This window comes from Leucopleurus acutus (assembly GCF_964270905.1).
Source record: "Leucopleurus acutus genome assembly, chromosome: 2".
Classification (NCBI taxonomy): domain Eukaryota; kingdom Metazoa; phylum Chordata; class Mammalia; order Artiodactyla; family Delphinidae; genus Leucopleurus; species Leucopleurus acutus.
In genome coordinates this window covers 112,840,602-112,866,673 of record NC_139143.1, presented here as the reverse complement: position 1 = coordinate 112,866,673, position 26,072 = coordinate 112,840,602, and the positions used below count along the sequence as shown (strand labels likewise).

At 42.7% G+C, this 26,072-nt stretch overlaps 1 protein-coding gene across 8 annotated transcripts in view; it reads right to left on the bottom strand.

The window, feature by feature from the left end:
• TGFBR3 (transforming growth factor beta receptor 3) overlaps positions 1-26,072 on the bottom strand; it is a 204,820-nt gene that overhangs the window by 51,688 nt on the left and 127,060 nt on the right. For all 8 annotated transcript variants that reach the window (XM_082833124.1, XM_082833127.1, XM_082833128.1 and 5 more), the window contains 2 exons: positions 23,726-23,863; positions 169-352 (listed from right to left, as the gene is read on the bottom strand). In XM_082833124.1, the coding sequence (XP_082689250.1) occupies positions 169-352; positions 23,726-23,863 (322 nt within the window). The remainder of the gene's footprint in view (positions 1-168; positions 353-23,725; positions 23,864-26,072) is intronic.

Genomic DNA, 26,072 nt, shown 5'->3' with positions numbered 1-26,072 from the left:
AAGGGAAGGAGGGGATGTGGTGGTGAGTAGGCCCCAGTGATCCCTCAGGTCCCTGCCAGCTCCAACAATCTGTAATTCTATAATTCCCTGCCCTAACCACCTGGTCTCAGAAAAGAAAAAAACTGACTGTCATAAATCAGTCAGTAATGGATGCCACATAAAATTTACCTTCCCCCACTTTAATATAAATGTTTCTTGCTATCTTGAGTTCAGTGAATGAAGTAACTGCTCCGTATTCCTTTCGGGCCCAATTTAACAGATGCTCATTTCCATGCGGAAAGCTTCTCTCCTCTGTTTCTGCTGACAAGGAGAAGTTTCCTGATGAAAAATGGACCACAGAACCCTCAGACACCTAGAAGAAACAGAATTGCATATTTAATGTGGTGCAGTCACCCAGAGCTGAATCATAATTAGTGAAAGAACTAATCAGACAATTAATGGCTATTTGTCAATCCAACCTCTTCCCTTTGTTAGAGAGGCACATCATCTTTTTTCAGCAGCTGATTCAAGAAACAATCACAGGCCTACCTTCTTCCAGGTAAAGACAAAACTACAAACAAGGCAGGATGTCCTTTTGAATTTTTAAAGAACTTTGTGATGAGAGAGTGCATTGTGAGGAATCATGAGACTTAGCGCTATTTTCCAGATACCTAAATTGAAGGCCAACCTTTCAAGGAATGAGTTTCAAGTTAAATAGGAAGCCTTGGTGAGTGTTTTCATAGGCTTGTAATGGGCTTCTGGATCAGTGCACCCAAAGGCCTGCTAGCACCTGAACTTGACGTCCGAGTCTTCCACAGTTGCAGCCTCTGCCATCAGAGTCACCACCACAGCAAGAGTCCCTTTGGTTTAATGTCTCCTGAGCACTGAGATAAAAAATGGGCAGAGCTGGCCTGTCTTCTACCACTTTGTATACTACTTCCTCGTAGTGAGATGAATGTGTATTACAGTTTATTTTGTAAGACCCCCAAATTCCCATAGATAATGAAGTCAAGGGGCTGTTAGACTGATCCTCATAAAACTTTTGGGATGATTGATGCAAGTCCCACATTTTTTGCTGGATGTATTTAGACCAATGCTGACCTAGCATATCATGGTATATATAATTAACACACACAAAGGGGGAAAATTATCATCTTGTTGCTGTACTATAATTAAATTTAGCTGCTGGTGAAAATATGCATGTCATCTTTATTGGCTAGCATTTATAACTGATTTTATCAGTGTCAGGGTGGAACCTCAAAATGTGAGCAAAAAGGCTCAAAAATTCCCAAGCCACAGAACTCTAAATGTTTTGTATTAAATTTCACATTAACAACAGAACTACCATACGATCCAGCAATTCCACTTCTGAGTATTTATCTGAAGAAAATGAAAACACTAACTTGAAAAGATATATGCACCCTGCAGCATTATTTACAACAGCCAAGATATGGAAACAACCTAAGTGCCCATGGATGAATGAATAAAGATGTGGTATATATACACAATGGAATATTTTCAGCCATAAAAAAGAATAAAATCTTGCCATTTGCAACAACATGGATGGACCTCAAGAGCATTATGCTAAGTGAAGTAAGTCAGACAAAGCCAAATGCCATATGATCTCATTTATACGTGGAGTCTAAAATCAAAACAAAAAACCAAATTCACAGATGCTGCGAAGAGATTGGTGGTTGCCAGAGGTGGGAGGTAGGGGGTGAGTGAAATGGGCGAAGGGGTCAAAAGGTACAAACTTCAACTTATAAACTAAATAAGTCATGGGGATGTAATGTACAGCTTAGTGACTATAGTTAGTAACACGGTATCACATATTTGAAAGTTGCTAAAGACAATAGATCTTAAAAGTTCTCACCACAAGAAAAAAAATTCTGGACATATGGTGACAGATGTTAACTAGACTTATTGTGGTGATCGTTTTACAATATATACAAATATTGAAGACTATGTTGAACACCTGAAACTAATATCATGCTATATGTCAACTATACCTCAATAAAAAATGTTTTCACATTAACTATCATTAACAAAAAGCAAGCAGTTTCTGAAGTGGCTATAGCCAGACTAACAGCAGGTTGAGGGCAGGGATTCTGCTTAGGGCTCTACCCTTGCCAGCAATGTTTTCAGCCTCCACACACGTACAAAACAGTACTTACCCTAACTATTATGCTAGGCATTAATATTTTCTCTCCAACTATATATACATATACTTTTTAAATGCTAGCAAAGAAGCACTTCACCAAATTGATTCCATCACCTACTCATGTTGTAGTTGCCCTCTTGGCTGAAACCTAGAAGCATCTGAAGAGTTTCTAAAAATCCTGAGGCCCAGGCCATAGCCCAGATTAGAACTTGGGGGTGGGACCCAGGCATTAGGATTTTTTAAAGCTCCCTGGGGGGCTTCCCTGGTGGCGCAGTGGTTGAGAGTCCGCCTGCCGATGCAGGGGATGCGGGTTCGTGCCCCGGTCTGGGAGGATCCCACATGCCGCGGAGCGGCTGGGCCCGTGAGCCATGGCCGCTGAGCCTGTGCGTCCGGAGCCTGTGCTCTGCAATGGGAGAGGCCACAGCAGTGAGAGGCCCGCGTACCGCAGAAAAAAAAAGCTCCCTGGGTGATTCCAATGTTCAGCCACAGTTGAGAAGCCTAGCCTTAATGGGTACTGCGTGATCCACAGTTTGAAAAGCCCAACGTGCATCTCACAGTTTCCTCTACACCAGTGGTTCTTAACCAGGGGTGATTCTGCCCCCCAGGGAACATTTGGTAATGCCTGGAAACGTTTTTGATTGTCACAACTGGGAGGGAGGAGCTACTGGCATCTAGTGAATAGAGGCCAGGGGTGCTGCTAAACATCCTACAGTGCACAGGACAGCCCCCATAACAAAGAATTATCTGAAATGTCAATAGCGCCATGACTGAGAAATCCTGGTTTACGCTTTGGACTGACCGAACGTTACTGCCACTCGAACATCTACTGGATCCCCAAATTGGATCCCCAAATTGACAGCTCTTTCTATCCTAGAAATTGGGCTGTTTAGTACTTAATAAAGAATAATAGAAACTTTCTGGTTTGTATTGGCTTGGGAAACCCGGAACTAATCATTAATAAGCTGAGCGTAAACTATGACCACTGACAACAGTCACCATTTACTGTACACTTACTATGTATCAGGCACCATGAAGTGCTACCAAGTGTAGTAATGACACTTGCTACATGTCCCAATGCCAATTATAAGCAAAACCAGTGGGGACCATTTAGATTTGACCTTGTGTTTTTTTTTTTTTTTTTTTTTTTGCGGTACGCAGGCCTCTCACTGTTGTGGCCTCTCCCGTTGCGGAGCACAGGCTCCGGATGTACAGGCTCAGTGGCCATGGCTCATGGGTGCAGCCGCTCCGCGGCATGTGGGATTTTCCCGGACCGGGACACGAACCCGTGTCTCCTGCATCGGCAGGCGGACTCTCAACCACTGAGCCACCAGGGAAGCCCTGACCTTGTTTTGACATCACCTGCATAAGAAAAAGCTCCTGAACCAACTACCTGCCAACGATAACCATGCCAATCTATGCATAAATCCTCTGAAGCTTAGCTACTCATCAACAGTGAACTTCAAACAATGTTTATCTGATTTTCTGACTTAAGCACTGTAGTAAAATCTTCTTTTCACTGAAAAGCACTTGTGCTAAAAAGTCGTTTTTATTAAGCCTGTCACTGAAAAAACCCACAACAGTCCAAAGGCCTTTGTCCCACTGCCAGCACAGTTCTGAATGTTTAGGCAAGCATCCCTGGATGTTCTGCTCTTTTTTTCTCATTCATGTTACAGCCATCAAATAAAACACTTGGGCTATAAATACGTTATGCAGAGAGTACATTTCTTCAGAGTGGAAGGTGGGATAGATCACCCTGGTGCATTCCAGAGGCAAGAATGTGAACAGTGTAAATAAGAGTAGAAATGGGGAGCAACTCGGGAACGTATCCTGAAGTAATTAAAAGGGACGCCACCGTGTAGCTGACTCCTCGAAAGGGGAAGCTCCCTCCATGCGCCATGCACTTCGCGCGTCCGTCTCCCCCAGGGCCAGCAGCAGCACAGATCATACACTCAGGGCTGAGGAATGTGGAAAAGGAGTCAACGGCCACTCCTCAGGCACATTCCAGTGAGAAGAAAGCAAAGCTGTCAGGGGCAGGGAAGCGTCCCTGACTGCGGGTCAGTGGAAATTTTCTGCCGCGACAAGGGGTGCGTCGGTGCCCCTTCTGACCACCAGTTCTCTCACTCTGACCCCAACCCCCAACGAGTTTTACAAGGTGTTGTTATTTCCACCTGATCCTCAGGATGACCTGTGAGGTAGGCTAGTCTGATTTCCACGGTAGAGAGGAGGAAACATCGAGAACCTAAAGGCCTACCCAAGGTCAGAGAAGCAGCACCCAGGGCAGACCAGCACAGGACACTTTGGACTCCCGCTTACAGCTGGCCACTGCCTGAACCCTTCCAGAAAGAAGACCTGGGTAGCTCCCAAGGCAGAAGAGTTCTCTTCCTACTTTCTACCTGTAAGATTTGCCCTCCGTCCACTTGTCTGAGGTAGGCCTTCCAGACCAAAGAATCCCTTCCTCTTTCTTCCACGAGATAAGCCTTCAAATGTTTGAAGTCATCACTCAACCCCAGTCACGACTTCACTTCTTCAGGGCAACAGTCCCAACTCCCCCCATCTCCTCCCCAGACACCAATGTTGTCAGGGCTTCATCAGCATAGTCTCTGGGATGTGGTGCCCAGAACAAAACCTAGGGTTTTGGGTGTGGTCTGATGAGAGTACTGTGAAGGTTAGTTTTAGGTGTCAATGTGACTGGGCTACAGGGTACCAGATACTTGGTCAAACATTATTGTGAGTATTTCTGTGAGGGTGTTTTTGGGTGAGATTAACATTTAGATCAGTAGACTAACTAAAACAGATTGCCCTTCCTAAGGGGTATGGGCCTCACCCAATCAGTCAAAGGCCTAAATAGAACAAAAAGCTGACCCTTCCCCTGAGTAAGAGAGGATTCTCCTGCTGACGGCCTTTGAACTGGGCATCAGCTCTTTCTGGTTCTATAGCAGCCTGCTGCCCTTTGGACTCAAACTGGGACATGGGCTCTGCAGAATTTGAACTTGCTAGCCTCCATAATCACGTGAGCCAATTCTTTACAATAAATATCTTTCTATATCTATGTGAACACTGCATGAGGCCCAAGATCACATCAGCTTTTATATCAGCTGAACCCTACTATTATCTCATAACCATTAATTTATGCTTTAACCATACATCCAACAAATATTTATTGAGTGTCAGGCACCTTTCTAGGTGCTGGGGATATACTGGAGAGGGCAACAGACAAAATTTCCTGTTTTGTGAAGCTTACAGTCTAGTAAGGAAGTCAGAGGAACAAAATATATGTTAATAAGTGTGAAGGAATGATATAAATTGAGAGAAGAGGAGGGGGCACTATAAAGTGTTGTGATGGGACAAGTCTAACTGGGAAAGTCACTGAGCAGGTGAAGACCTGAAAGAGATGAAAGAGCCGGGCACGTGGACCTCAGGGAAAGAGTTCTCGGGTGGAGGCAGCAGTGAGGGTACAGGTCTGGTGTGGGGAAGGGACAGCAAGGAGGCCGGTGTGCCTGGAGCACAGGGGTGAGGGGCAGATGAGTAGGAGGAGAGGTCAGAGATCACAGAGGAGACCAGGAGGTCCAATAGGACCTTACAGACTGTTGCTAAGGACTGTGGTGTTTAGTCTAGGTGAGATGGGCCTAACAGATGTTTTAACAGGATCACTCTGGCTAATAGGGCCAGGCTAGACTGAAGGGAGACAAGGAGCAGGAGACCAGTAGTAGACTTCTGGAATAATCCAGGGGAGAAAGAACAGCAGCTCACACCAGGGAGGTGGAGGTGGAGGTGGGCACGACGATACCTAAAGCCCCAGGTCTTTATTTTATCAGCTTGAGACTCCTTCCCTTACCTTCCCTCACACATTCCCTTACATCCTTCCCTTACACCTTCCCTTACATCCTTCCCTTACACCTTCCCTTACACCTTCCCTTACACCTTGCCTTACACCTTCCCTTACACCTTCCCTTACATCCTTCCCTTACACCTTCCCTTACATCCTTCCCTTACACCTTCCCTTACATCCTTCCCTTACACATTCCCTTACATCCTTCCCTTACACCTTCCCTTACACCTTCCCTTACACCTTCCCTTACATCCTTCCCTTACACCTTCCCTTATACCTTCCCTTACATCCTTCCCTTACACCTTCCCTTACATCCTTCCCTTACACCTTCCCTTACATCCTTCCCTTACACCTTCCCTTACATCCTTCCCTTACACCTTCCCTCACACCCTCCCCTTACACCTTCCCTTACACCTTCCCTTACATCCTTCCCTTACACTTTCCCTTACATCCTTCCCTTACGCCAGCACTTCTGTAATATAAATCAAACTCTTTAGACCCGTATTTCAACTCTGTAGAGACCACATAAAAATCCTCATTCTGTTAGCTGTCAAAAATCTCTAAATTTCGTGTGTGCACCATCTACACATTCATCTAAATCCCTGAGAAGCTGAACCAGACAAGGCTGAGGTCTGTGACTTACAGGCACGCTCCCACGCTGACCCAAGCACATTAAACAGCACTTGCCCTGGTTGTTCGCCAACTACAAAGTAACCCAACGGAATTATCCTCATCTTGTCTGTAAGGACGTCATGCTAGAACCTGTTAAGAGCCCTCTGGAAATAAAGACATGACACGTCAGTATCACCACTCCTATACCAGTCAGCACTCCAGTCCCTGCCTTATCTTCCTGGTGTGGTGTCTGTTCTTACTGGAGTCCGGCTTGGGTTAAAGTTTGTGGAAGAACAGAGATATAAAGAGAATAACAGAAAACAAGAAATAGAAGGAAAAATAGTATTTTTCTAATAGGAGAAGTGGTTACAATCACTATTGCAAGGATAATAACTACATGACTGAATATGGAATTGCTTTAGAAAAGTGTTAAAGAGCAAGGGGTTTTTTTTGTTTTTTTTTTAAAACATCTTTATTGGACTATAATTGCTTTACAATGGTGTGTTAGCTTCTGCTGTATAACAAAGTGGATCAGCTATACGTATACATTTATTCCCATATCCCCGCCCTCTTGCGTCTCCCCCCCACCCTCCCTATCCCACCCCTCTAGGTGGTCACAAAGCACTGAGCTGATCTCCCTGAAGAGCAAGGGTTTTATATTTGGATAAAGTGGCAGAAACTTTCCAAGGCAATTCATTCCCTCCCCCATCTTCCACCTTATTTGTAGGTCCTTGTGCTGCTACCACCACACTTCCAGCCCTTATGTCTCAACCAACCTAGTATCTCAACCATTACAGTAACCTCCTGCTGTCCAAGCTGCCAATCCTGTCTCTCTCCATCCCTCACCCATACTGTCACCAAGGCGATCTTTCTACAAAGTAAACACATGATGAGGCAGGATAGCATCTAAGCATCTGAACTGGCACGGGACCAGAGAGGGCCTCTGCCTGCCGCACTTCCCACCACTCCCCCAAGTACTTGCCATATGGAACCACTCACAACGGCAGAACACATCATGCTGCTTCACATCTCCTGGGTCTTTTTACAGCCTGTTCCCCACCTGGCTTGCTCACCTGGTAACTGCTCCTGTCCTCCACAGGTTTTCACTTTCTCTGTAAAACCTCCCGACTCCCTTTCTTTCCTCAGGATGGAGCTACCCTCCGTGCCCTGTGCACACCACTAGCCCAGCCCTTCTCTCGCATGAACTGCTACTATCTACCAGCAAACCTGCCACCCCACTTGACAAGGCCAAGAGAGTGCCTAGTTCGTTCTGAATCTCCTGGCCTGGAGAGGTGCTGGGCACAAAGCAGGGACTCAGCAATTGCTTGTTGAATGAAAGCTCAATGGTGTTACTTACAGGAAAGGCTATGCCGTAATTTCTTCAGTCTCACAACACTTACTTCCCTCACTGCCCAGAAATGATCTTTCGGCCAGGCCTTAAAGCTAGTATTTGGATAGCTCCACCTAAGAACTAATAGCTCCACCTAAGAACCAATTATCAAATCATTTAGTAGTTCCATGTCTCCCCGCAGAATCCACTAAACTTTCCTCCTGTTTGCTAATTAAAACCCAGTCCTCTGACATTCCCTGACATGACAAACATCTTCCTGTGGGAACACACAGAGCCCTGAGCCCTGAGAACTCTGAGTCTTACTTAGCAAGCGTCCATTGAAGGGGCAAACGTGAAGCACCTGACTGTCCAACAAGCCCCAGGCTTCAAAATGCACTGAGCCACCCCTTCTCCCGACTGCTCTTCCCTACTGAAACCACGCACAGCATTTGTATTTTACATTCTGGTTATGCTACCAGACTTTTTAAAAAAGCAGAACATTACTCTCTCTGCCAGTGCTGGGAGTTTTATTACAAGAACTTACGGCTAGGCAACAAGAGCCAAGTTTATTATTTTTTCTGGATCAGATTCAACAACCTTGTCCAAAAGAGCAAGAAACAAGCAAAAGAGGCAACCAGCCCCTTTGTTTCCACACCTGCGTTTAAGCTTTAACTCTTAAAGTCCTAAGCAGACCCACTGAAGCCTCAAGATTGATCTCCCAAGCCTCAGGGAAGGGAACCAAATGCCGGCTAATGGGTGCAGACACCATTTTCCTGGAACTGAGGCTCTTCGTCTTAGCACTTATCTCAGCACATCAGCTGACTCGGAGGCCTGGCGGTTGCCTCACAGTCACTCTGCGGCCTCCCCCAAGCTGGTGTGGTCTTCAGTGAGGAGGGAGAGGGAATCTTTGCTGAGGATAATGCCATATTGCAAGGCCTCACCTAGTCCTACCCACCTCCTCCCGCCTCGTCCACGCTCCCAGATGAAAATGCAGGCCGCACGTAATTGCACGGGTGGCAACTGAGTTTCCTCTGAAGTTTCCCCTCATCTCCTTCATGTGCACTCGCATGTTACCTTCTCGATAGAGCCTATTTAAAATTACAATCCAACCACCCGGCAGCCCCCACTCTAGCACTCTGACTCCCTCACACCTGCTTTACATGTTCTTATTTCTAGATTAGAGTATAATATAGCCAGCTTCTAAACTACCGTGTAATTTACTTATATATTATGCTTATAGCCCATCTCCTCCCACTAGAATGTAAGCTCCTGCAGAGGCTGGGATTTTAGCCTGCTTTGTTTATGGGCATATCCCAAGCGCAGTGTTGGGTATAGAAAAGACACTCAATAAGTGTTCAATGAATGAATGAATCCTGAGGTCCCATTAACTGGCAGTGGCTACCTAAAGTTCTGTGCTGGGAAGAATTCTGAGGCCATACTCAGGAGCAGTGGAGAAAGGGGAATGAGTGCCATGGTCACTCATGTGCCTGCCAGGGGCTCAGGGCAGGCTCTCCTGGCTCTATGGCTACCCAGTAAAGTAGCCACTGGCCATTGAGAGCTTCACATGTTGCTAGTTAAATTGACCTGTGTCATAACTGTAAAATACACACCAGAGTTTGAAGGCGTAGTAAAACCAGTGTTAAGAAGAAATCTCACTGCTTCCTGAAGTGTGATCCTCAGATCAGTGTATCACAGACAAAAGTATGTTAAAATGCAGGTTCCAGGGTGGGGTGGGAATGTAGCGTCAGGCAACTGCATTATAATCCTCCGCCCACTATCCCATGATTCCCAGGCATACTTGAGGATCACTGCTCTGTGCCATAGATAAAAATATTATGTAAACTCCAATCTTTGTAAAGCGTGAAGAGGATTACTTGGAGAACAAGCAAGAATTTTCTCCCCTGCACTGGTTAAAAAAAAAGCTAAGAGGGTGAGAGTAAAGCCAAGTCATTTTTGGAGTCATCTTCTTCTGTATCTAAAAAGATAGAAACGGGCCCTGTGAAATGAGGAGCCATAGCTCCCCAATGATAAAGAAATGCTTGCTGAAATCTCAGAGGAAAATCTGTTCCAGGAATCAAGCTCTCTCTCTCTCTCCCCCCGCCCCCCCCCCACACACACGCATGCACGCGTGCACACCAAATAGCTGGGCTGTGGTCCATTTAGAGCCTGAGTTATCGCTTGGGTGAGCGCCTGCTATTCAGGTTACAGCTCCGTGAGGCTGCTTTAACTCGCACACGCAACTTCGCACATTTACATGACTTTGGCATTGCTGAAAGTTCAACACTTGCACAGTCAGGATCAGCTCCTCTCCCTCTTCTGTCCTGTCCTACCCCCAACCTTTACTATTCCTATTCCTTTTTCTTGACTCTTTCACTGACACATCTCCTTCTGGAGATGCCTGCTCAGGAGAACAGGAAGAGCAAAACAAGGAAAACAAATAAAGCAAAGAAAAACACATGGGCATTTCAGAAACACCTGCCATGCCAAGAATTTGCTAGTTCAACTCTAGGGGGAAAAAAGACTTATGGTGAAGTAGAATAGGCATTTCTCTAGAGCTTAGGTTTATGTATAAGTAGGATCTATGCAGATTGGCCTGAGAACTCGTAACAGTGCCCACACAGAAAGGCATTGAGGAGATTATGCTTTGATGTATTTTGTGCACCAAGTCCAGCAAAAACAAACTTACATAAAGTGCTGGAACAGTCTTGAAATATTTACCTCCCAAATGAGGATGGGACCCTACATTCTGAAAGAGGAAAATCACACGTTCTCCCTACCCCAATTCCTGGGAGGACTGTGCTTGCCCAGTTCCTCCAAAGTCTCGTGATATGAAATGTGATCTGAAACATGTTTTTCTACTAACCATATATCATGACTCAATGTTTTCTTCAAAGTTTGTTTTAAAGAAATAATAACTTCCATGCCCATGAACCTACAGTCATAATTTGCAAAGCTACATATTCATGAGCCATGTGATTGTGGTCTCTGCCAGTAGTGCACTCAAGAAACACAAATCCATTTAAAAATTCTTGGATGAAAAAAAAAATTCTTTGATGTTTTAATTTTGTATCCACAACCATATTACTCTGTCCAATAAAATGAATTAAAATATATTCAACAATTTTTCTCAAAACATTCATGATGATCAGCCTCTGTTTTTAATTTTTATTCCTGTTGAAATATAAAGAATAAAGGATTGAAAGTACCTTCTGTTCTTAATGCCCTACATGTTTACGCATGTCCAAGAGGAAAGCTCTGAGATGCTACCCTCCAAATAGAAACACGCACAAACTTGAACGTGAGCCAGTACAAAAGCAATACTCTAATCTCCCATGGAGGTGTTACAAGAACGATAGTATATGTGAATACATATATACACAAAGACAAGCAAAATAACTCACTGCATCTGAAAGATGAACTCAGTCCCCACAGGTTACCAAATTAATGAAGCGTACGCTGCTTTATAATATAGAGTTTTCCAAAGTAGAGCCCCAGGCCACACAGGGATCCTCAATGACCTTACAGAATCATCTCTTGAGACTCTTAAATTTATTCTTTCCCATCTTCCAATGCAGCATGATGTTAGAAGGAGTTGACCCAAACTTTAAAGTGTATTTATCATCTAAAGGGTGTTTTTCAGGAAAAAACAATAAAATGTTGGCATCCTTACCAGTACTTGCCATGATCCTCAACCTATTGTGGCCCTCCAAGTGTGCTTCTGGGAAATCCCTCACCAAGAAGGATTCTTTCTTCTATTTTTCTTTTAAGTTACATCCCATCTGCCGACCCAGGTTCAAGGGCACAAACTGGATTTTACAAACAGTTGGCTCCAAATAGGCACCTAGAATTCTCTTTAAGAGTTCCTCTTCATCAAGACTGACAATCTAAGTTCAGTTTTGCAGACAAGGAAATTGAGGCTCAAAGAAGCTAAAGAATCTGCCTGAGGCACAGAGTTGGTAAAAAGCAGGATTGACAACAGAACCAAACACCTCGTTTCTCACTCCAGAGCTCTTTCTACTCCACCTCCATGAAGTAGCTGCTACTAAGCGCAAGAAATCAGTAGAGTAGGGTAGACAGGAGCCCCCTGGACCCTGGATTAATAGAACACTGGGAGAGAAAGTCCCACAGGCGCTACTGATCATTTAGTGCATGTTTCATAGATACTGAATCCTCACATCTGACAACTGAAGAAACTGTTGTCAGAGTTTCTTCTGAGAAGTTAGGTAAAGCCCCAGATTACATAATTTTAGCAAGGTGCACGTTCAAACTGCATCTGCAGGACTCCAAAAGCTATGCAATACAAACCCAGGCTTTTACGAGAGTGACAGGGGAAAGCAGTAAGGCAGAGCAGGGGGTTGTGCCTTCTCTACCTCTTGCACAGTCTCCCCGTCAGGTTGTTTCCTTCTCTCTCTCCCCGCCACCTTCCCCAGAAGCTGGAAGAGCTATGCTGGTGAGAGTGGAGGAGAAAGGGAATGGAAGGTGCAGAAAGAAAATCGTAGTGACTGTTATGGAAGCAAAAAATTGCTTGGCTGGAAGAAGAGAGATCTGCTAAACAACAACAGCAAGAAAAACTGCCAAAGAATCTGAAAATGATCGAATAGAGACTATAGTAGATACAGCATGACGAGAACCTGAGGCTGTAAAAATGTTAAATATAAGTGCTTCTGTGACGTTCAGTTTTATATGTCAATTTGGCTTGGCTATAGTCTCCAATCATCCAATCAAACACTAATCTAGTTGTTGCTGTGAAAGTATTTTGTAGATATAATTAAACTCCACAATCAGGTGGCTCTAGGTAAGGGAGATTATCTTAGATAATCTGTGTGGGTCTGATCCATCGGTTGAAAGGCCTTACGAGCAGAGCTGAGGCTTCCCTGAGGAAGAAGAAATCCCACCTGTAGACAGCAGCTTTGGCTCCTGCCAGAGAGTCCTGGCTGCCCTTCCTGACTACTGGCCCTACAGGTTTCTGACTTACCTTGCCTGTCCCAACAGTGTCATAAGCTGATTTCCTGCAATAAATCTCTCCCCGTATATACCCACAGCTGGTCCCCTTTTTCTGGATAACCCCTGACTGACAGCTTCTGTGAATGGCTGATATAGGCCCCAAGAGAAATGGAGCTGCATATTCTAGCCCAGAAACCACAGATCTAAGAACACTTTGGGGGAAAAGGGTTCTAAAGGACATTTCCTTGTGGGGCAAGATGAAGGTGGGGTCTCCAACCCAAAACGACTGTTTGGAGCCCTCTTGAACTTCCTAAGCGTAGCTTTCAACCAAAGGCAGGCCGTGTATTTGTGCCCACCCCCATTTTCCAGTCTACATTCCACAGTCTCTGAAGACGACTACTGTGATCTATGCCAAAGCCAGAAGGTTGAACTGAACACGTTTAACAGCAATGAAGAAATGATCCCCAGAGGGCTAAGAACAGATGCAGATATTAAAGCAGGGCATCCTGGTAGAGCTGATCCAGAGACAGGACAACCAGAGGAGCCCAGGGACACAATATTGCTGGGAAAGCAGCCAAGAAGCAGTTTTTAAATCCTTACCTGAATGACGTCCCTCAGAAGGGTCACCCAACTACCTTCCTTGCACTATCTGTGACTGAGGGATAGTGGCAAGGGCTCCAAGCAAAGGAGGAAAAGAAACAGGGAAAGAGGGGCTCAAAACACTTGGGGGGTTTAATCACTTTTAGAATGCTTTGCTACTTTTAAGGCAGCAGCCACTATAGCTCACTTCCAGCTATTGGTAGAGCAACTGTAGCACTATTTCAGAAGCTTCACATGGTATCTAGGAATACTGTTGTTATGTACAGTCAGATGTGGTCAGGACCACCTCCCACATCTAGGTCTTGGGGAAAATCATTTATCCTAGGTATCTTCCTCTGCAAAGGAGAGCCCTGGACCAGATGACAGTGGGTAATTAAAATCTAATATCCTGGACTTCCCTGGTGGCACAGTGGTTAAGAATCCACCTGCCAATGCAGGGAACACGGGTTAGATCCCTGGCCTGGGAAGATCCCACATGACCCAGAGCAACTAAGCCTGTGTGCCACAAGTACTGAGCCTGCGCCCTAGAGCCCGTGAGCCACAACTACTGAGCCCGCATGCTGCAACTGCTGAAGCCCGCACGCCTAGAGCCTGTGCTCCGCAAGAAGAGAAGCCACTGCAATGAGAAGCCCGTGCACCACAACGGAGAGTAGCCCCCACCTGCCGCAACTAGAGAAAGCCTGCACGCAGCAACGAAGACCCAATGTAGCCAAAAATAAATAATAAATAAATTTATTTTAAAAATATCTAATATCCCTGCCTCACCTATTACTCCCATTCAAAGTATAACTTCATTCAATCCCAGTGTCAAAATCTGGGATATGTGATGTAAAGGGAGAAAGTAGGGGGAGTCTAGCCCAAACTACTAATCCCCATCATTAAAAAAAGAAAAAGATTTTTTATTATTATTTTTGCTAATTTTTATTGAGCACTTACTTTGTGCCAGGCACTATTCTAAGCACTTTACACAGGTTATAGCCACCACTCACTGTGTGACCGTGCACAAGTTAACTCAACCTCTCACTGTGTCAGTTTCCTCATCTTAAAATGAGGATAATAAGAGTACTTACTTCATAGGCTTGTTATGAAAATTAGAGATCAAATGGGCAGTGGCCACTGTGGGCTTTTGCCAGAGATGGCAGATGGATAAGCCCCTGACTTCCAGGTACAACCTGCTTCCTAGTATCGCAGCTATGTCATTCACCACCCAAAAAGGACAAGGCAGAAGGAAGCAAACCGGTGATGACTCCTTGGTCCAGGGGCATTAAAAGGTTGCAACAGGGCTTCCCTGGTGGCGCAGTGGTTGAGAGTCCGCCTGCCAATGCAGGGGACACGGGTTCGTGCCCCGGTCCGAGAAGATCCCACATGTCACGGAGCGGCTGGGCCCGTGAGCCATGGCTGCTGAGCCTGCGCGTCTGGAGCCTGTGCTCTGCAACAGGAGAGGCCACAACAGTGAGAGGCCCGCGTACCGCAAAAAAAAAAAAAAAAGTTTGCAACACAGACCCTAGGCCATCTGGGGACAGGGTATAAGGATCAAGGGCAAAGGCAGATCCTGAGATATAAATTCCACTCTGGACAAAGAAATAGGAAGACTAAAGGGGCTTCTTCCTCCCCTGAAGAAATCTGCTTCCAAGCCAGAGAGCTGGATGATGGAGACCTGAAATGCCAGAACTGGGTTGCCTCAAATAAACTCAACGACTCTCCCTAGGAAGGAGTCAGGCCATCCTGCAGTCCTTTTCAGAGACAAGGAATGTCAGCTACCTGTGGGGAGCGCTTACCAAGGGCCCCACTGTCTGCAATTTATGAGAAGACCAAGGCAACGCCAATGAGCTTTCAAGTCAGCCTCACTAGAATTTCCCAGGAGACAGATTTCCCCCATCCCATGACCTGAAAAAAATATTCTGCCATCTCCCTTAACAAAACATTTGCTTTTTCTACCAAACAGCTCTCTGGAGGCTGTCCACCATATTAACCAAGGGCACTAGAGACGTTACATTTGATACAATTGCCCAACGCTTGGGAAGGGCAGATTCATCAGATTACCAGATCAGCCTTTAACAGTAAAGCCTTAAAGGGCAGCATGGGACTCTACACAAAAAAACATCAACCTTCCGCCACAGAGCCATGACAAAGCAAGTCCAGCAGAGGCAGGAAAAGTCCATGCTCCCATGAACCCTTCAGGACAGGATGTCTTGATCAGGAAGAATACACCCAGGCAAACCTCCTAAGGCCACTCACTGACAACATTCATCAGCTTTAATATAACGAGTTAGGATAAATCCTAGGAAGTCTTTCAAAAACTCTTTCTGGACCAGGATTACCAGCCCAAACTGGACTCTTTCCAATGCTCTAATTACCTCAGTGACATTTAGGAAGAGCTCTCTCACCACAAAAGGGCCAGAAACTCACTCCTAGGAAATATGGTAGTTGACCGACCCTAGTTCATGAGAGGATCAAGCCCCTTATAATTAAGGCTCTTATGGACAAGCCACAAAACCAAGAGATAAGCAGCCTCTGGGACAAAAATGCCTGGTACACAACCACTTGGAATATCCCACAGGACACAGTGAGTCATTCCACAAGAGATATTTTTAAAAAAGAAAAGGGAAGAACCAATCTTGAAACATTTAGTTATTTAATCTGCCTTTAAGAGAGAATTTGTTTGGGGAAAGACCTCACTGGAAAATCCAAAATGGTATATTCAGACTCCTATATATAGGGGTGACACTTCTGGTTGAGCAAAAGGCCGTGCTTGGGTCTGCAACCCCGAGCCCTCAACCACATGCTGCTCCCCGGTCAGCCTCACAGAAGGAGCGGCCTTAATTGCACTTGGAATAAGAAGATTCTTGTTTGCTCCAGTTTTCAGGATCCACTGGTGGTACTTCCCAGTCTCGTAATCATCCCTCCCACACCACAGGAAGCTCCTTGAGGGCAGGGCAATCCACCCCCTTTCTCTCTGGAGCCTCCACACTTAGGACAGTTCCCAGCAGGCACTGAAAACTAGGTGTTGGATGAATGAACAAGTAGATCCAGAAACCGTCATACCAGGTATGCTAATGTCATGTTTTTCTAAACATGGGGAGAACTGCCAAACAAGAGTAAGGAGGAAGTTCAAAAAGAAAATAAAAAATCATTTCCAGGTTTTTAAATGCAACACGGTAGAGAATACAGAAATTTTTCAAAAGTTCCCTCCTCCACAAGCAAACTTGAATGTCTGAGTTATTCAGAGGGCATTTTTGGACGCTCAGTGTCCAGTTACACATCACTTGGATTCAGAAAAGGAATTTCTGGACATGCGCTGTGGTACAGGCTGTGCATGTCCCTTCCTAGAGCAGCGCTAAGCACACATCTGGGGCTATTTAACAACTGATTGGAAATTTCGCCTTCTGATTTCCAGTTAAATACTGGGCACAGGAAAACAAATAGCACTTGTTTTTCACTGAGCCTTGTTAGTCATCCAAACTGCAATGCAGACCAGAGAACTGCCTGTGGTTTGGTGGCAGAGCCCCAACATATTTGGACCTTCCCCCCCCAAGTTTAAGTGAAAGGAATAAACCGATTTTGGCAACCTCAGCTTCTTCACCCACCCACCCCACTCAAAAACACAAAACAAGGTTTTAAATATTAAGCATGTTCCTGGTATTAATTTACATTTTTCATTAGGGTTAAATTTTTATTTGTTTTTAATCCAAAGCCAAGAGTATAGAGTTTGGTTTCTCTCATTTATTTCAATTGCTCTGCTCTAATATTTACTTGGATTTGCTGAAGAGGCAATGTTCAGATTACCATTTTCTGTTTCCAGTTAAACTGGGATGTAATATGTAGCAGTTGTACTATCAAAGAATGAGAGTTTGAAAGCTGGGAGGAACTTCAGAGATTGACTAGTACCACCTCCTCACTTTAGAGATGAGGAAACTGAGGCTTGAGTAGTTAAGTGATTTTGTCCGGTGATAGATGTATATAACTGGTTAGTGGCAGAACCAAAGACTAATAATTGGGCCTCCTGACACCCAGGCCAGAGCGTTAACTAGAAACAAAAATCTGAGTTACTTTTAGGTAGAACTGCCAGATAAAATCAGGACACCCAGTTAAATCTGAATTTCAGATAAACAATGAATAACTTTTTAGTATAAATATGCCCCAAATATTGGAAACTCTACCTCGAAGACCAATATTCCCTTCAACTCCCCACCTTCATTCAAACACACACACATTTACATGCATTTCTTTCCTGATTTTACTGATAAATGGCTGGGAAAAATAAATCATAGTACTGCAATCCCAACAGTGAATGAGGTTGGAAGAAGTTGCTGCTTATTTCTTGAGACTTTCCTAATCTTAAAATACATTTTTCCCCTCACGAGCAGGCAAAGCAACAAGCCCGATGTCAAAGGGCTGCAAAGGCCCCTGGATTAGACATTTCATGTTATTAGAAGCCAGGCATTAGGGTCTCATCTAGAGAATTTCTGCTTGTCCCAGGGTTCTAAGTCTGTAGACCTTTTAGGAGAGAGTGCTTAGGTTTGTAATACAAATAAAGCAAGATTTTTTCAATAAAAACCATGGAATAAAGTAAAATGATTTTAAAGTTTGGTTCACTGATTTTACAACATCACTTTTGAACAGAATGCTGCCTCAAGTTTTTTTTCTAACAGCTTTATTGAGATATAATTCAACCTTATTATAATTCTATTAAACTACATAAACATGATTATATATTAGAATTCATCCTTATAATTCACTTTATTGAGACATCATAATATTCCTCCTTTTAAACTGTACAATTCAGTGTTTTTAGTGTATTCACAATTGTGGCAAGAATCACCACTACCTAATTTCACAAAATTTTTATCACCCCCCCGCCCCCACCCAAAGAAACTTCATCCCGTTCACAGTCATTCCCCATCTTCCCCTCCCACTATCCTCTGCCAACTACTGATCTACTTTCCATCTCTATGGATTTGCCTGGTTGGGATATTTCATACAAATGGAATCACACACTATGTGGCCTTTTGCACCTGGCTTCTTTCACTTATGTTTCCAAGGTCCGTCCATGTTCAGTATGTATCAGTACTTCATTCCTTTTAACGGCCAAATAATATTCTATTGTATGGATGTACCACTTTTTTTATCCATTCATCAGTTGATGGACATTTAGGTTGTTTGCATTTTTTTATTATTATGAATAATGCTGTTATGAACATTTGTGGACGAGTTTTTCTACGGACATATGTTTTCCAAAGCCCCATTTTACCTTCCCACCAGCAATGTATGAGAGTTCCAATTCCCCTATATCCCCAACACCACTTGTTCTTATCTGCCTTTTTTATTATAGCCATCTAGTGGGTGTGAAGTGGATTCTCATTGTGGTTTTAAATTTGCATTTTCCTAATGACTAATGATTTTGAGCATATTTTCATGTGTTTATTGGCCATTTGTGTTATTTCTTTGGAGAAACGTCTGTTCAAATTGTAGCATGTTTTTAAAGACAATCTGGTACTGTGGCTCTTCCCAATCTTTTTTTAGCAACCTCAAGTTAAAAGTTCAGACATCTATTACACAGTTGAGCTACCATACTTCTTCTTTGATGCAGAAATAACTGCATAAATAAAAATAAGCTTAGATGATCCTTCTAAGAGAGTTTTACTTGTAGTTTCAACATGACAGACTGAGAGAGTAGGATTATTTTTATTTCTGATTGCTCTGAAGCATAACTCTAACCTACCCAATTTTCTCTGGGCTATCCCTACACCCTGCAAAAGAAAACCTATGAGGCTGTGAGAACTCCACTGCGCGCGCACGCGCCTGTGTATGTGTATGTGTGTGACATACTCAAAGATCTACTACTTCACACTCAGCCTGAGATAACCACTCTCATCCATTCCCATTTCCTGGGTAACCAGAACAACCAGATAAAGGAACTGCACTTGCAGAGGAAACTCAGTCCCACTTTCTCCCTACATGACACACTCCCTCTTGCCTGCACTGTGGAATCAAGAGAAGGACTAAAAAGATTGACAGTAGAAAACAGATATTTTTTTAGACGGTATTAAAATATGTTTTCAGTCACCCTTGTGGGTGGCTGAGACATTTTGAGTAACACAAGGTCCTGCTAACTAATTATGAAAGGTTTCCTTTTTCAAATTGGGCAGTTATAATAATGCAGACATGACAACTTAAAAGGTTCACCATGATAGATGAGTAGATGCCATTACTTGAACTTTTCTCACAACCCTACTTAAAAATAATTATAATAACTGTTGGGAATTCCCTGGTGGTCCAGTGGTTAAGACTCCATGCTTTCACTGCTGAAGGTGCGGGTTCAATCCCTGGTTGGGGAACTAAGATCCCACAAGTTGTGCGGCACAGCCAAAAATTTTTTTTTAATTTTTTAAATAACTGTTAAAGTATTGTAACTCTACACAGAAAGTAAAGACAGCTTTACGACAGTAATGCAAATCCTTCAGCAATATATAAAGGAGGGAGCAAGGACATACACATCTTCGACTGAGAGTCAAGGGACCCACCCTCTCTCCTCAGCTCCCTTAAGCTCTCCAGGTAACTTTGGAAAAGACACTGATAGAAATGGCTAAGCCTCAGTTTCCAAAGATTCCATGGGCCTTCCGAAGTGTTTGGATGAAACACTTTATGTAAAATAATTTAGTTATCTTATCCCTAACCTTCAACTCTTAACTACAATAAATGGATAAATGAAACACACCACTGATTTTCTATCCAGATCCCTCTGCTGCAATGGCTGTCAAGTCATTCATTTCAGGTTACAGAGAGCAAGGGAAGAGCTTGCCTTGCCTTCTTTCTTTCAGCACAGTCTGTTAGGGAGAGCTGCCCAGCTTGTGAGAGAACTTGTATCACTCGTCGTCTAACTATCTGTGAAACTGAATGAACAACAGACGCTCCACTATCTCTTCCAGGCCATGAGGAAATGTGCAGATAGAGAAAACCATGTTCCCTAAAGAAGGCCTGCTGGACAGCAAGGCAGAGTTCATGTGTCCCACAATTTAAATCCTCGACTTCTCCCAGTGCTGCCTCCCTTGTGTTGGTAATTTGAGATTTATCACTTGATCTACAATCTCCTTACATGGGATAAACTCCAAATAGGGTTGATGTTCAATTATTTACTAAAACCGTCTCCTGTGGTTCTTTGTTAGTGCATCTTAAGCTGATGGCCAAGAAGCAGTTCTTACAGATATTAAACAAAATTAAAGCAAATAAATAATAACTAGGAGTAAGATACTTTCCCTTAAAAGTCACAGAGAGGCAGTTTGAAGAAAGAATCTAGAAAGTGATCAGTACAACTATGATAGATGTGGTCCACACTTTTCATCTGGACCTACAGCCCAGAGAAATGGGAACTCCTTTCAATCTGGGGCCGGCCAAGCTAGACATTTCATAATTAGAAATGTAAATTCAACGTCCTTCCCAAGTGTTCTTTACTATGACTAATAATAAATAGCAACAAAAATGGTAGGTAATGTTTATGAAATTATCAGTGCCAGGTCCCATACTAAACGTTTTACATGTAATCTCACTTAATGAAGAAAACAACCTCATGATGTAGGGACTATTATCATTCCCATATTACAATTGAGGAAAGTCAGGCTTAGAGAAATTAAATACTTTTCCCAGGTTCCGCCCGGATTCAAACCAGGGTAGGCAAAGCCTTTGCTCATAACCTCTCTATAACCTGCCCAATGTGGTAGCCACTAGCCTCTCATAGCTATCGAGCTCCTGAAATGGCTAGTGTGCTTAAGGAATTGTATTTCTGATTTTAGTTAATTAAAAAATTTTTAAATATTTATTTATTTAGGCTGTGCTGGGTCTTAGTTGTGGCACACGGGATCTTCGTTGCAGCATGTTTAGTGGCAGCATGCAGGATCTTTAGTTGCGGCATGGGGACTCTTAGTTGTGGCATGCATGTGGGATCTAGTACCCCGACCAGGAATGTAACCCGGGCCCCCTGTATTGGGCGTGTGGAGTCTTACCCACTGGACCACCAGGGAAGTCCTCTGATTTTAGTTAATTTAAATTTAAATAGCTACACATAGCTAGTACCTACAGTATTGGACGGTGCAGCTCTGCACGATAAGGGCTAAATGAGCATATGACTTTATAATCACGGCCCTTAGTCTTACTATCACAAATGTCTTTAATTACAGGAGATTGCCAATGCTTATAAGTATGAAGGGAGCCAGTTTAGCATAAGAGCTTGTAGAGTTAAGTCCTATATGGGTTTGAGTCTCAACTCTGCCAGTAATTAGCCAAGTGATTTGGGTCACTACTTAACCTCTCTAAATCTCAGTTCCTCATCTGTGAATGCATCTGTAAAATGGAGTAAATCGTCACAGGGTTATTATGAGAATTAAATAAGATAAAGTACTAGAGCACTTATGCAATACCTGGAATGTACTAAGTGCTAAATAAATGTGCTGATAATAGTAATAACAACTAATTCTGACTTTTGGACTTTTAAATTTAGAAGTAATGAGAGTTTCAATTCTCAGAAAAGGCTATAATTTAAGTTATTAGTAACTCTTATCTTGTAAATGTACTTTTGAGTTTAAAAAAGTTTTATTTTGAAAATAATTCACATTTACAAAGTTGCAAATATAGTACAAAGACTCATGGACACTCTTTAACTAGATTCCCCAGTTTTCAACACCTTGCCATATTTGCTTTATTATTCTATCTACACATTAATTTTTTTTCTGAATTATTTGGCCCTTTAACCCTTAATGCTTAAGTGTATTATGTTTCCTAAGAAGGATATTCTCTTATATAAGAAAAGTACAATTATTAAATCTATGAAATATAACATTGATACAATACTTTAATCTATAGGCTCAATTCCAATTTCTCCTATTGTCCCTCTGACGTCCTTTATAGCAAGGGTGCCACTCCCTACCCAGGGATCACATGTGTCTTTTTAGCCTCCTTCAATCTGGAATGGCTCCCCAGTCTTTCTTTGTTTTTCATGACTAACATTTTTGCAGAGTACGGGCCAAGTTATTTTATTGAATGTCACCCAATTTAGTTTTCTCCAGTGTTTCCTTATGATTAGACTCAGATTATATGCATTTTGGGCTAGAATAATAACTAATTTAAGACCATGTAAATATACTGTTCCTCAAACTCCCTCCACCACCACTAGATCTAGTATCTGTTGATGACTCTTGCCTAATCAACTTTTACTGTGATGGTTACCAACTGATGATTTTCTAACTCCATCATTCCTTCTATATCAGTTGATTGGTATTCTTCTATAAAGAGGAGCTTTCCCTTCTCTCCTTTTTACTCATTTATTTATCTACTTTTAAACTGTATTGACTATGGATTCTTACCTTATTCAATGGGGACCTTTGAGTTAAAAGTACTCTTCAAATACAAGTGACAAGAAACTACAGAACTGAATTAAGAATCATTAATTAGGCAAAATGTATTCACTGTGCAAGACGAAGACTATTAACTGAGGCCTATCCTTGTTTTGATCGCTTGTAGGCAAGAGAGGTTTAAGAGTCCAAGGCTCTGTAGTTTAGGACATCAGCACATAGCTCTAGCAATAGACAATGTGAGTTATCACTGTGAAGTGCAGTGTTGCTCATCATCAGACATGATATCATACCCCAAATATTCTATCCAAACAACCCATCAATTCCTCCACAACTAGCAAACTTGAATGTTCTGGCAAACTCAAAAGGACATGATTTACAAATAGTAGGTAATATTTGGATCCTTCCACAAGAGCTGGGTTCCAGCTTTTTTATAAAATACAAATGTTTTCATTTTGGAGCTCACTGTGTTACTTTCTCAACAAACAGATCCTCATATCAGAAATTAGGCCTGTGTTATACACAAATAAAATGGGTTTGTGCATATTTATTTTGCGGTCAGAGACCACACACCTAATGGCTACTTACGATATTTACATTGCTCCTGGTACTATGGGGAGCGTGGGGAGGCGGTCTCAGAGCTGAGACCAAAGCTCAGTCCACACAAAGAAGGACTGCAGATCCTGCTCTATCGTGCAAGAGAGACCAGACTCTCCATCCACAGAAGAGGGCATGTGAACGGTATCTGTTTTCTGTGAATGCTTATCGATGCCATCCAAATATCACTAACGGCAAAATCCAAATTTAATACACTGTGGACTCTGGTATTATTTCGATGAAATAAGCCTTTTAAAAAGCCTTGCAAAATTTTAGGGTCATTATATCCTTATGCTAAGGATCACTTTGGGAGGGTTTCAAACACTTACCAAGAAAAGTCTGGAGATGCCAATTGCAAGTCTCTCTGTCTTCAGATGCCAAACCAGGGGCTGTGGGGAGTTGAGCAGGAACACGACAGGCTTGTGGTGAATGTAGACTGAGGAGATGGGATTCAGGTGCAGAGTGACCTAGGAAGAAACAAAGAGAAGTCTTAGCACTGGCTTTCCATTAAAATCACTTAGCACAGAATCTGGAATTCTTTTTCACAGCTCACCATTAACAGAAACAAGCTATAAGCTAGTTCAGATTCTGTGGATTCGATATATTAGGTTGAACTAGATGATACTGCCAATATTTGATCATTTTTTAACTACAAAACATAGCTATATCGTGTGGTTCAACCCACATTAATCTCAACCAAAACATGAATCAGCTCCTAGTAATGGCAGAATACAAATAAACAGAACACTTCTTTTTTTCAAAGTTGGCAAAGGCAAAATAAAGGTTACCTTCCCTCAGGACTACCTTATCCTTCAAGTCAAATGACCAAGTTCAACATTGGAGTACAGAATCAATCACCTGGGGGCATGTCATCCCTCTGGATCACCAAAGAAATGACTTTGTTCTCTTCCAGGTAAACTCCAACCTCCCTCTATAAAGTTAAGTGAGTTCTGCCAAAGAAAAGTGCCGAAAGCTAAGGGAAAGGGGCTGCCAAGGGGAGCTGCCAGTGCTTTCATCATCCCAGCTATTAGCTCGAAGGGATTTTCCAAAGAAATGAAGCATAGAGAACACACAGAATAAAAACTGATTGTACACAGTCCCAATCCAAAAAAAGAAAAAAACAGGGAAGAAAACCAGGAGTCTGCATAGGAAAACTGTGGCCAGTTTTGATAGCAGATCAAGGACTACTGTAGGTTACACTGTCATCATTAGCATCATCCAAAAGCACCTGTGAGGATATCTGGAAACAGTGGGTTCAGCAACACCCTCCCAGAGCACATCACCCAAGATCAGTCAACACAAACACAGAAAAGCGATAGGATGAATAAAGAAATACTGAACAGATGCTTTCATATAAGTATGTCTCACACTGGCTTTCTGTACAGAGGGCTGAGGCAAGACCCTAGAATCACGTATTTAAACAAACTGAACTCACCGAAGAGCACCATAGAGTGATAAGAGAGGGAAAGAACAAAAAAGGACTTTAGCTAAAAAGACACAGACTGAGTGATACACTGGGAATAATCGTGCATCTCAGCCATAATCCTTATGAGGATTAAATGGTCTAGATCTATGATCTGAACCTATACAATCATCAGGGGTAGAGCACTCAAAGCTGGAATACCTTACTTGATATCTTCCCAGTGGCTGCCGGCTCACTCTGATCTCAATGTATCTCTGCCTTTCATTGTAGAGACTGCTTATGACACCAGTGTCACTTACTACAGTGTACTCTCAAGTCACTGATGATAAGGCACTAAACTTAACTTTCTATATCCATGCCTTAGTGCACTATAGGCACTCAGTAAATGCCAACCGGATGTTTGTCTCTACTTTTCAAGGCCACAAAAGTACTTTACTCTATGAATAATTAGCACTGTGGTATATAATGGCATCTCATTCATTTGCTACTGAGTGTATGTGTCTTAATTTTCAAAATACACTGCAAATACTCAGTAGGCAAAGATATGTCTTACGTTTAATACTCTGCTTGATATAGAGTAGATAATTTTTTAATGATGGATTTATCATCATTCATAAATTTATGTTACCTAAATTCATAAATTTATGTTACCTAAAAAGCTTTTTTAAAATCTGATTAATAGGCTCAAAGGAATTTAGTCAGCTAATTTACCAAAAAGTGAAAAAACACATGAGTGAGACTCCAACTGTCGTGAGCTAGGAGTCATTTTAATATTGGCATAAGCATAGGATCATTTTAATACTGGCATAAGCATAGCACTAAAGGCAGAGTACTAATGAACAATGATGTCAATTTGATGTCAGCTACAGCAAATTAACATGTTCTTTTATTGTACAGAATCTACCTCACAGCATTTTGGAGATGCTGTCCACATCTAGAAATAATCAGACTGATCGTCACTATAAACAGGAGAGGCTGTAGAAACAGAGCAGGGGCAGAGATTCATACTGCAGCATTAACTAGACAGAGAGAGGCACACTACAGAAAGCACACACTACGGAGAGTGAAGAAAGGAGAGATGAAATCATTACTGGTACAAGAGTACTTGAAAATTGCAAAGAAACACTCTGTCACTTATAGTATGTGAAAAGTTTCCAGATTTATTCATTCCAAAACAGTTTATTGAGCACAAGAAGAGCAATGTATACCCACAGAGGGCACATCAACTCTTTTTTGGATGATTTTCTTTGCAG